The sequence below is a fragment of the Microtus pennsylvanicus genome, chromosome X (assembly GCF_037038515.1).
Source record: "Microtus pennsylvanicus isolate mMicPen1 chromosome X, mMicPen1.hap1, whole genome shotgun sequence".
Lineage (NCBI taxonomy): Eukaryota > Metazoa > Chordata > Mammalia > Rodentia > Cricetidae > Microtus > Microtus pennsylvanicus.
In genome coordinates this window covers 121,873,096-121,886,185 of record NC_134601.1, presented here as the reverse complement: position 1 = coordinate 121,886,185, position 13,090 = coordinate 121,873,096, and the positions used below count along the sequence as shown (strand labels likewise).

Here is a 13,090-nt window from a genome sequence, read left to right as displayed (position 1 = left end):
TGCTAGCTTAGTTCACTCCTCAATGTCTGAGACATATATCTAACAGCACACAAGATGGGGCTTTTATTTTTAGTTGCTGATAGACAGGTTGAGTAATCCTTATCTGAAAATGCTAGGGTCACAAGCATTTAGAATGGCTGCATACATCTTTACTAGAAATCCGTAATCTGTACTACCTCAAAATCTGAAATAGTGTGTGTGTGTTGTATTTGTGTACAAACATTTTTGGGCTCCGAATGTCTTGGAAGAATGAGTTCATCAAGATTTTAGGGGGTGGTTGGAGTGGGAGGACTATTAGGGGTTGAACATAGGTGTGCTGTGCATGCTAGGCAAGTGCTTTACCGGTCCAGCTATATCCTCATCCTAAATGTCAATAAAGACTAACTTTAAAAAATTCGTAAGAAAAATAGGTAATCTTACCATTGCTGCTATCGCTGATTGGAAATTCCAAGTGGGCACTGAAAAGACAAACACAGTATGAACATTTGATCAGCACTGCTATAGTACGGTCACAGCTATTTCATGGTCAGTTATCTTTTCTCTTGTGGCTCTGGGATTGACTCAGGTTGTCAGGCTTGGTGATATGTAGGCAGCTTGGCCCATGGAGCCACCTTGCCAGCCCAATCATGAGGATTATCTTTCCAACTGACTGGACGCCTCTGTTGGGTCTTGCCTTAAACTTGCAGAACTCTCTTGAAACAAGAGGATTCTCTAGTCTCCACTTTGGTTTTGGTCTCCTATGATATCCTTTCTTTATTCATTCCGCTTCCAGAGGCATAGCATATTCTAACTGCGTTTGCCAAAGCACTGCTTTGCCAGTTTGGCTCCTTCTCCTACTACCTAGCCACCTACCTATTTGTGATCACTCACTCATCCACTGAACAACCTGCCTAAATAGAGGTCTAAGCTCCACCTGCACATCTTGTACAACCCACAAAAATTAATGTTTGGGCTGTTGAGACTGCTCAGCAAGCAGACGTGCTTGCCACATGAGACTGATGAGCTGGAAACCACAGTGGACAGAAAGATTCCCAGAAGTTGTCCTATGACCTTGGCCTGTACACACACACACACACACACACACACACACACACACACACTGAATTAAAAGTTAATTTCTTCTCCTTGGTTAGAGTTTTTAAAATGCCTGACAACACCAGAATGTACTTTTAAAATAGTTATATCAGGCATGGTGGTGCATGCCTGTAATTCCAGCACTTGGGAGATGGAGGCAGGAGGATCACCATGAGGTCAAGGTCAGTATGGACTGTGGAGATCTTCTCTGAAAACAAACAAACAGATAAAGAAACAAGAAATATCTTAAAATACGTGTAAATTTAAGATCATATAAGACAAAAACACCTACAATGTGATACTTAAGGTTTTAGAAATTTTAGAAATCAGATTCTGAAGAAGCCCTATTTGTTTTACTTAACTAGAAGCCAGAATCCCCAAAACCCCAAACTGTTAAAAATAAAGCTGACATAATTTGTGACCTCAATAATGTTTTCATGAGTATGTTAAAAACTAAGATATTGCACTGACTATCCTTGTTTTCAGATTTATCTTAAAGAGAATCGTTCATATTGAAATGTAGTAAGCTTTCAAATAGGGTATGATAAGAGGGTTGTCATGACCTTCTACAGACTTCTTTTAAACACAAGTACCTTGTAAATTCAGGGATGTAACATGTGCTTATGAACACATATACATGCGCGCGCGCATGCGCGCGCGCACACACACACACTGGATAGAAACCGGGAGAAAGTAATCAAATGCAATGAGTGTGTAAGCTGAATTGATCTTTTCAACTCTAATTTAAAGGTTTAAAACTGGGTCCATTTCCTGGAAACACAGCTAGCAGCTAATGTTCTTTATAGGCTATGGAGGAAATAGAAAATAGTAATTGGGTGTGTTACCATCTAACAAAATAAAAAGAAAGGCAATTATGGTAGAAATCAGTGCACATTTAAGTGCTAAACCGCAAGGAAGCCTGTAAGTGGCTAATTGACTAAAGCCAGGTTTCATATATCTATCACTGAAATCTAAAGAGCTTTCAGTGCCTGCAGCACACAATGACATCAAGATGAACTCCATGCGTGTCCTAATCAAATTTGTTTTCTAGGTTAATAAAGAGCATAGGGATTAAATATAGAAAGTCCAAGAGTAATCAAGTGTCTTCGGGAAATTAAGAGTTTTGCATCCTAGCTGCATGTGGCAGTGCATGCCTGTGATCCCAATTCTCATGAGTCTGAAGCGGGAGAATAGAAAGTTTGGCAGAAGAAATAGAAGCAGTCATCAAGCCCCCCCCCCCCAAAAAAAGGATCAGATGGTTTCAGCTCAGAATTCTACAAGACTTTCAAAGAACTACTAATACCAATACTCCTCAAATTATTCCATACAATAGAAACAGAAGAAACATTGCCAAACTCTTTTTATGAGGTTACAATTACCCTGATACCCAAACCACAGAAAGACATTACTAAGAAAGAGAATTACAGACCAATCTCACTCATGAACATTGATACAAAAATACTAAATAAAATACTGGCAAATCGAATCCAAGAACACATCAGAACTGTCATCTACCATGATCAAGTTGGCTTCATCCCAGAGATTCAGAGATAGTTCAACATACGAAAATATGTCAATGTAATCGACCATATAAACAAACTGAAAAATAAAAACCACATGATCATTTCATTAGATACCGAAAAAGAATTTGACAAAATACAACATCCCTTCATGATAAAGATCTTGGAGTAAGCAGGGATACAAGAATCATACCTAAACATAATTAAGGCAATATACAGCAAGTCAACAGCCAACATCAAACTAAATGGAAACTCCCAGCAATTCCACTGAAATCAGGAACAAGATAAGGTTGTCCACTCTCTCCATATCTATTCAATATAGTTCTTGAGGTCCAAGCTAAAGCAATAAGACACCAAAAGGAGATAAAGGGAATACAAATTGGAAAAGAAGAAGTCAAACTCTCACTGTTTGCTGATGATATAATAGTTTACATAAGTGATCCCAAAAATTCTACCAGGACTTCTACAACTCATAAACAATTTCAGTAATATAGCAGGATACAAGATTAACTTAAAAAAAATCAGTAGCCCTCCTGTACACAGATGATAAAAGGTTGGGAAAGAAATCAGAGAAGCATCACCCTTCACAACAGCCACAAATAGCATAAAATATCTTGGAGTAACTCTAACCAAACAAGTGGAAGACTTGTATAAAAAGAACTTTAAATCACTGAAGAAAGAAATTGAAGAAGACACCAGAAAGTGGAAAGATCTCCCATGCTCTTAGGTAGGTAGAATTAACATAGTAAAAATGGCAATCTTACCAAAAGCAATTTACAGATTCAACACAATGCCCATCAAAATCTCAGCAAAATTCTTGACAGAACTCAAAAGAACGATATTCAACTTCATACAGAAAAGCAAAAAAAAAAAAAAAAAAAAACCCAGGATAGCCAAAATAATCCTGTACAATAAAATAACTTCTGGAGGTGTCACAATCCCTGACTTCAAACTCTACTACAGAACTATAGTACTGAAAACAGCCTGGGTATTGGCATAAGAACAGACAGGAGGACCAATGGAACCAAAGCAAAGACCCAGATATTAATCGACACACTTTCAAACACCTGATTTTTGACAAAACAGCAAAAAATATCAAATGAAGAAAAGAAAGCATATTTAACAAGTGGTGCTGGTATAACTGGCTATTGACATGTAGAAAAATGAAAATAGACCCATATCTATCACTATGCACAAAACTCAAGTCCAAATGGATCAAAGACTTCAACTTAAAGCCTGCCACACTAAATCTTATAGAAGAGAAAGTGGAAAATACACTTGAACGCATCAGTACAGGGAACCACTTCCTAAATAGAACCCCAGCAGCACAGACACTGAGAGAAACAATTAATAAATGGGACCTTCTGAAACTGAAAAGCTTCTCTAAAGCAAAGGACATGGTCAACAAGACAAAGCAACAGTTTATAGAATGGGAAAAGATCTTCACCAACCCCACATCACACAGAGGTCGGTCTGATCTCCAAAATATACAAAGAACTCAAGAAGTTAAACACCAAAAAAATACCCCCACATAATCCCATAAAATAATGGAGTACAGACCTAAACAGAGAACTCTCAACAGAGGAATCTAAAATGGCTGAAAGACACTTAAGGAATTGGTCAACATCCTTAGTCATCAGAGAAATGCAAATCAAAACAACTCTGAGATTCCATCTTACACCTGTAAGAATGGCCAAGATTAAAAACACTGATGACAACTTATGCTGGAGAGGTTGTAGGGAAAAGGGAACAAGTCTGCATTGCTGGTGGGAATGCAAGCTGGTACAACCCCTTTGGATGTCAGTGTGGCAATTTCTCAGAAAATTAGAAAACAACCTTCCTCAAGACTCAGTAATACCACTTTTGGGTATATATCCAAAGGATGCTCAACTGTGCCACAAGGGCATGTGCTCAATTATGTTCATAGCAGTTTTGTTTGTCATAGCCAGAACCTGGAAGCAACCTAAATGCCCCTTGACTGAAGAACGGATAAGTAAAATGTGGTGTACATTTACACAATGGAGTACTACACAGCAGAAAAAAATAACATCTTGAATTTTGCAGGAAAATGGATGGAGCTAGAAAACATCATTTTGAGTGAAGTAACCCAGACCTAGAAAGACAATTATCACATGTACTCACTCATAAGTGGTTTTTAAACATAAAGCAAAGAAAACTAGCCTGCAAATCACAATCTCATAGAAGTCAGACAACAATGAGGACCCTAAGAAAAACATACATAGATTTAATCTACATGGGAAGTATAAAAAGACAAGATCTCCTGAGTAAATTGGGAGCATGGAGATCTTGGGGAAGGGTTGAAGAGGAGGGGAGAGGCAGGGAGGGGAGCAGAGAAAAATGTAGAGCTCAATAAAAAACAATAATTTGTTTTTTCAAAAAAAAAAAGAAAGTTTGAGGCCAGCATCAGCAGCTACAGGAGCAAGTTACAGACTAGCCTGAACTATACAGGGAGACCCTGTGTCAGAAAACAATCATAACACCACAAACTGCTTGAGATCTAGACTTCATTCTATGCGTTATAAATTATAGAAATGGGTCAAGTCTGATAAGCTCCAATTAATAAATCCCATTGTGAACGAACATTTATTATAGGCCAAATCCTGTTTTGATTTATAATTGAGAAGATGCAATCTGGCCTTAAAAGTACTAGCATATTCTGAAAATCTATGAGACAGCTGAGGCTCGTCTGCGCAGCTAGACATTTAGGTGGTGTGGAAAAGTGGGTAACCCTTGAAGAGCTTTAAGGGTAATTAGTGACATTTTCCCAGCAGCTCAAATGTCAATGCCTGTGATTAAAAGGCTTCAAAAGAGTTCTAGTTTGCACAGAGGTTGCTTATGATTTAGGTTCAACAAATAATTAGATAGCAGGTTTGTAGTGATACAATGCTCACTCTAAGCACTTCTGCAAGCCAGAAGCCAGGAAGATCATATTTGCTCACTAAAGAAATCGGGTTTCAGCTTTCCACACAGAAGTGGCTCATGTTGAGTCTGGTGTCCCACCATCTAGAAGATAACATAAGGTACCCAATCAAATTCTGTCAGCCATGCTGGGAAGAGAGCCATGATCCTTGAGCAAGCTAAGCAAGCACCCTAGAGATTGAGAGACTCGGTCCAGCTACTAAACACTTTGAAGACTTAGACCATAAAGGAACGACACAATTTATGCCAACGATGGACAAGAAGAACTTTGCTGACAATTTTGTTTGGTTTTGCATACCAAGTAGAAGAGGAATTCAATTAGTTTTGGTTGCTGCGATACTTATAATCAAATTGCTGCCATCCGTCAGTAAGTACAGTGCCACTTGGGCAGGACATCAAAAATGTTCACGTCACCCTTGGCTTTAGTACATTCCCATCCTAATTTCCCAAAGCAATTTGTCATATTCTTTTACATTTTAGGCTCCCCAAGATCCTATAGATATTCATATGAATAATTTTGAGGAATTTGAAGATTAGCATTTACAAGTTAATCTTCCAAACTCAAGTAAGATAAAGCACAGAAAAACACCTCAAAAGGAATAGCAATTTTAAGCAAGCTTTATATAATTATTAGCTCAGTATTTCTAGCATCATTCTTCATATTTTATGCTAGCATTTTTCAGTAAAAGTCCAGATAGGAAATATTTTAGGGCTGTCGGCTACATATAATCATTTTTACATAATGTTAATGTTCATCTTTGCTTTTAAAAAAAAATCACCCAACAAAACAAGCCCCCTATACTTTTAAAACATATAAACTCAATTTCTAGCATCCTGTTAACCACAGTTTTGGGTTAATATGACAATATCTTGTATAGTCTATCATATATATATATATATATATATATATATATATATATGCATGCTTTTGGGTTTTTTTTTTTGGTTTTTCGAGACAGGATTTCTCTGTAGCTTTGGAACCTGTCCTGGAACTAGCTTTTGTAGACCAGGCTGGCCTAGAATTCACAGAGATCAGCCTGAATCTGCCTCCTGAATGCTGGGATTAAAGGTGTGTGCCACCACTGCCTGGCTCCCAAATATTCTCCACATTCTACTTGGAAGTCAGTGGAGGAATCATATAATTCTTATATATTTCATGATTGGGCTCTACATAAGACTAGCAGAAACAAGAAAGAAATTAGGATCAATTCTAGTCTTGGTAAGTGATTCCTAATATTTGGGGGCAAAAGAAAAATGTTTCTAGTAAGGAAAATGGGACATTCAATTAAAGCTCTTCATAGACATTGAAAGACTTAATTAGGGGGTCGGTGGTGGTGCACGCCTTTAATCCCAGCACTCACGAGGCAGAGGCAGGCAGATTTCTGTGAGTTCAAGGCCAGCCTGGTCTACTAGAGCTAGTTCCAGGACAGGCTCCAAAAAGCTACAGAGAAACCCTGTATTGAAAACCAAAAACAAACAAACAAAAAAGAAAGACTTAATTAAAAGCACCAACAAGGCCGGGCGATGGTGGCGCACGCCTTTAATCCCAGCAGTCGGGAGGCAGGGGAGGCAGAGGTAGGCGGATCTCTGTGAGTTCGAGACCAGCCTGGTCTACAGAGCAAGAACCAGGACAGGCTCCAAAGCCACAGAGAAACCCTGTCTCGAAAAACAAAAAAAAAAAAAGCAAAGCACCAACAAGGGGGAGAGATGGCTCTGGGCTCAGGGGTTAAGAGCACTTGTTGCTCTTGCAGAGGATGGGTTCAATTCCCAGAACCAACACAGTGGCTGACAACCACCTGTAACCCCAGTTCCAGGGGAATCCAGTGTGTCTTTTAGCTTCCTTGGGCACTTCATGAATGCAGTGCACTTACATACACGCAGGCAAAACATCCATACACATAAAACAGAAATCCATCTTTTCTAAAAAGCAGGAAGAGACTGTACAATAGTATCAGTCAGCAGTAGAAAGCCTGGCTAGGGTCATGTTTTCTGACAGAGACTGCTAACTAGCGACAGCAGCATGAGGAAGCAGGCATGGCGGTTTTGAGCACATATATACCCGGAAGGAACACACAGTCTTTAGTGCAAGGGAATCGAGTCTGCTCCAAAAAACACCGCCCCACCCACCCACCCAAATGAGTCCGGTGGTATTTTTAGTGGGTTAAGAACACTTGGCATCCCTGGCAAAGCCAACACTGCAACATCCTCAGGCAGTAAGCAGCATTCTCCTCAAGAAAAGAAAGTGCATGGGGTCTTAAGGGCTTCCATTTTATCTTTCACCCCCCCCCCAAGTCTCCTTTCTGGAACAAGCCTTCAGGGACTGAATACGTTTTCTTCTGAAGGGCTGGTGGAACGGAGAGAAAAGGGACTGACAATGTCAGGAAAGGCAGGATCCACAGCTCTGCAAACTGGGCAGCCCTCCACAGCCAGCACAATGGCATCATGGTCACCACCCAGCTGAGCTCTGGTGAATACAGAGACCGTTCATTGTTCTCAACCACCAAAGAAGGGAGAAAAAAAACCACAACAGCATTGAGGTCATTCACGAAACACTGCTAAGGCCTACAGACAAGACAGAGCCTCCCAGTCTTGAATGATATATTTTCCCATACAGCTCTTCTAAGGCAAAAAGAGAAAAAGGAAAAAAAAACCAACAAGAAAAAACACCCAAAACCCCCACATTTGTTCTGCTATGACTTTCTTGCTCTAAAAGATAGATTTTTAAACACATTAACTATACATGAAGAACAACAGTTAAGAGCTTTGTCATTTTTCCACAAATACAATGTAACTCTTTCCACTAAATTACTAAAAAAAAACTCCAGCTGTAACGCCTTATTGGAAACTTTGTCAAAAGTATGTATTCTTTTCATTGCATATTTATATGCTTTCTTTTTTCTTGAACACACACACACACACACACACACACACACACATTCTTATAAATATAGGATATAGGGCATGCCATGACAACCAGAAAGTAAAAATCACAAACTCCCTCCAAAACTATGTGTCTTAACACGAATTTTCTTTCTGTCTTTTTTTGGTACAATTTTGAAAATTAAATACATGAAAGCTCATTTGCTTTTACTTTTACAAAGGAAGCCAGTCAAAATCAATTATTAAATTAGTCTTTGTGGCTACAGCCTGGAGGCTCAACCCTTTTCTGTTGAGGTCTCCACTGACTTGGCTCTGAGTCACAGACTGATAGTTTGGGGGCGTAATTAAGACCCTCAGAACACACGCTACAAGGGAGTGTGCCGAAGACTAAAACAAAGCAAATGAAGGGGTCACGAGTAACAGAAGTCACCTGTGATTCTAAGAAATCGTCCTGAACATGTAATGCTAACCCCAGAGATGCCTTTCAATTGTACAAATACCAAGAGTTAGCTCAATGGGGAGAAACGCTAACGTGCCAATTTGAGACAGTTTGTTTCCTGCCCTCCTACTCTGGCTGTCTCCATGCTACCCCTAGCTCGTTGAGCACAACAGGCTTGACACCTCATGGATTTCTTCCTATGGCTTTGGATGGTCCCTACTCCGTCATTTAGACATTAAAGGTGGCCTAAGTCCAAATGTCCTACTTCCACCCACAGGACGAGTCAAAGCTTCATTTTTCAAACAAGAACATTTGTTTATTGTGTGTATGTATCACATTTGGTGGTGATAAATGCTTTCACTCACTAAGCCACCTGCCAGCCCCACAAGCTCCATCTTTAGCTGGACACAGGGCCCGCTTACGAACACACATCTCACTCTGTTTCCGTCTGCACCTTTAGAGTTAAAGATGGAGGGAGACAAGTAAGTGATATTTAATCCCGTTTCACCCCCTCAAGCCCAGCTTTACAGTCATCTGGGTGTTGCACTAAGAGTTGTCAGGAGGACAGCATGGGCAGTGGGGGAGAAGATGGAAAGGGGATAGTTACCAATCTTGCCTCTCCCCCCACAAATCACATTCCACCCACAGAAAGGCAATATTGAATGTATCAACAAGGGTGATAAACACTTGTGAATGGTTTTATTTGCTAAACCCTTAATGTGGCTAGTGCCAATCAGAAATGAACTACAAGGCCAGGAAAGAGCAGGATATTCTGACTCAGAAACATCACAGGCAATGGAAGAACTGAAAATGGGGACAACCAAGAATGGCAATGACAATCCAGTTGAAAAGAAGAAACAGATGGCATTCATTCCATTTCAGGCATGTGTCTTTCATACAATATATCCTAGCGTGACCGTGAAAGAATAGGGGCGCAGAGAGCACACACTCAAAATTATTGACACAGCAGTAAAAATCTTTAGTTTAAGTAGTTAAAACCACTTTTATATTTCTGGACATTTACTTTAAATTACTGTCTATAAACACATTCCTACAGATTCCATACTAATTTCTTTTTCTGAGTCCTGTACTTGCTCTGGGCACTTATTTGGAGGGATAGATCCCACCACGTATTCCTTTTACAGTTCCCATTTTCCTGCCACCAGAGAAAATAACATCTATTGTCTCCCACCTGTGGAGGCTGCTGGAATTGTTGAGGTTATCTGCTGCATCCAACCTCTGCAGCCCCAAATTATTAAGGGTTCAGTAGCTCAAAAAACAGCAAAAAGTTCCAAATATTCTCAGCAGTACACGGAAATCCGTTAATATATTTTCAATTTATCTGGCCTTAATCAAACAGTTACAGTTTGTAGTCACTTGTCCAAGTGTTCTATGGGTGGATTTCCTAATGTAAAGAAGTAATTCTGAGAGTTCGATATTGGGTTTGTGAACTTTCTTATCTATACTCCAGCCATGTTTAATTTCCTGTCGTCTGTCTTATCTCAACTTCTCCTTAAACGCTGGATTTTAAGACACACAAAATAGTCTGCCAGCTGTAAGATAGTTTTCGAATGAAAATGTCTCTCTGCAACTTTGGTTTGTATACTTTCCCAGTGTAGCAATCAAGGGGAGGATTATATACTTCACTGTGAACTTGCCTGTTAGGTTTCCCCAAAGCATATGTGTGTATTTCCTTGTCATTTTGCCATCCTAAAGGGGATATTATTCTAACAAATTATGCTGGCATAAATTGTACTTTTAAATAGTACCACAACCTCACAATTCATAGGAATAGAGAAAGTAAATAACCCTAGAAGCCTTGTGTTAACTTTTAGTCCAAAGATTTCAAGTAATGGTCTGGCTTTTGGTTAAAACAAAACAAAGAACAGTTGAGTCCAGAGAGCCTAGCCTATCAAATGTTCTCAAGATAATTTCCACTAAGACCCATGACTCCTGACCTACAAGAGGCCAAAGGAAAGGAAAAGAAAACTTTTTTTTTTCAATGAGCCAGTATCATAGACATACCTCCAAGGAATTGTCCTGAGCTAGGGATGGATAGGCAAAATCAAATTCACCTATAGACCTACTACTGCAAACGGGTCATTTACTGCACATTTGAATTACAGGTTTAAAGTAGTTCCCATGCTTGTGCCTCACTTCTAAAGATTTCGACTGAAAGAGTCTGTGCTTGAGCATCAGAAATTTTAGCAGGCATCCAAGGATTAGTAAGCACGATGGGGTTGAGAGCAGAAATTAGAACTAGGTTTCTTTAAGCAATCTGTTAAGAGTCTGGAACTCTCACGAGTCTCAGCAACTCCTCGTGCCGCCAGATAATGGTAATTAGAGCCACAACGTGATCAAGAGAGTCCCTCAAGTTTCTGTGGCTATCAGACCTGGGGCCTCCAGGCTACTCCCTTAATCCCCCAAAGCAACCCATCAGTCCCCGAAGTCACCTCGTGGGCATGCAGCTTGCAGATGTCAGGCGGTGGGCAACCACGGGCCCAATTTTCGGTGGAGCGGGGGTAGGGAGGTGGGGGAGGGGAGGAGATACACGGAAGGGGGAAGGAGGGAGATGTTGCCTGGGCAACTAGGACTGCGCTTCCGGTTCGGCTCCCGAAGGACGGAAGTCCTGCCTTAGCCGCCTACGTCACCTCGCCTTCGGGGCTGCACGGAGCTGACAGGCAAGCGCACGAGGAATCCGCACGTCCGGGTGTGGCGAAGGCGGTTGGAGGGCGGTCCCGGCCGACGGTCCCGGGCCTGCCTATTGGGTACCAGGGCGGGACTGTTAGCTCCCATTTTTTGTTCTTTTCTTTAGCTGTCGCTTTCTCCTACGTACCTAAAATGGAGGCTGGGAAGTGCTCCTGCTTTGGAAATCTAGATTCACTCAGATCTGAGCTCTGTGTATTTAACTGCCTCAGTCCGCTATTTCCTAACCTTGACACGGTACCTAGCCTGATGCCCCACCTCAGACAAAAAAGTACCAACAATTTCTGTCATCATAATCATCAGCAATGCATGTCCTGCTAGAGTCGCAGGAGAGTCCTTAATAATCAAATATAAACTAGTAGACGTCTCAGTGTAATTATTTGGCAAAATATGCCATAACTTGTGGGAAACTTTTCCTATGAAAATTGAATTTGGACCAGATGCTTATTTGCATGGTTATTCCAAAAAGTGAAAACTGGAAACAATTTAAAAGTGAAAAAGAAAAAAGGACTAAGACAATTAGGTAGTGTCAGTAGTGAGACACTAATTACCTTGTTCTTGTAATGTGGACGAATCGTACTGGTATAAAAATATTTAACAAATATATACCAGCTACCTACTGTGTGCTAAGTGTCTACATTGTCTTGTAGCTTCTAGGCACACGTGGCTTTGAGCTATTGAAATGTGAGAATTTTTAATATGCTAAAGTAAATTCCATAGTATACTTTAAAGAATTAATATGAAAAAAAGAATATAAAAATATCTAGTTGCTATTGAGACAGTCTCACTTTTGGTTGGCTTGAAACTCACCATGTAGTCCAGGCTGACTTGAATTCACAGAGATTCACCTGCCTCTTGTTGGAATTAAAGGCATGTATCACCAAGTCTGACTCAACTCTGAAATTCTCAACTGTGATATAGCTCAGTTGACTGATTGCTTACCTAGAGTGCACGATGCCCTGGATTATACCCCTAGCGCGGCTTAAAACTGATCATGTGGCACACCTGTAATCCCAGAATTCTGGAGATGGAGACAAGGTTGTCTTTGGTGACATAGTGAATCTGAGACCAGCCTGGGATACGTGGAGCTCTGTTCCAGGGGGGAAAAAACCACCTTGCCCTAGGGGAGGATAATTTACCTTAAGGAAGAGTAAGATTAATTTTATCTTTATATTTTTGCCTTATTGATGTGCTTGTTAGAACATAAAATGATATATGTGGGATACATTGTGATTCTAATGGAGAGTAGTATTTTCTTTACTGAATATACACCGGTAAACAAGATAGCTTTTTAAGTTCATAAAATTGACAGTTGGTTGGGTAGAGAGTGTAGACAGTAAATGAAAGTGCAGTTATGTTTTGGTTTTGTTTGTTTGTTTTAGAGTCTTCGGTAGCCTACTCACTATGTAGCCCGGGGGGAACTTGAATTGTTCCTGTCCTTGCTTCTATTTCCCAGGTGGAAAAGGGTTCACTACCATACCTGGCATGTTGTAGTAGATTATGTGAAGAATATGTTGTAGACAGGGCCAGT

The 13,090-nt window shown here is 40.3% G+C and overlaps 1 protein-coding gene across 4 annotated transcripts in view; it reads right to left on the bottom strand.

The window, feature by feature from the left end:
• Gemin8 (gem nuclear organelle associated protein 8) overlaps positions 1-11,484 on the bottom strand; it is a 32,582-nt gene extending 21,098 nt beyond the window's left edge. For 3 of the 4 annotated variants that reach the window (XM_075957308.1, XM_075957306.1, XM_075957307.1), the window contains exons 1-2: positions 11,307-11,456; positions 421-458 (exon numbers count right to left, since the gene is read on the bottom strand). In XM_075957308.1, coding sequence (XP_075813423.1) covers positions 421-423 — 3 coding nt within the window. In that variant the 5' untranslated portion in view covers positions 424-458; positions 11,307-11,456. Of the gene's footprint in view, positions 1-420; positions 459-11,306 lie in introns of all 4 variants that reach the window. The other variant, XM_075957309.1, reaches the window with a different exon arrangement.
• Between the last annotated feature and the right edge of the window lie 1,606 nt (positions 11,485-13,090).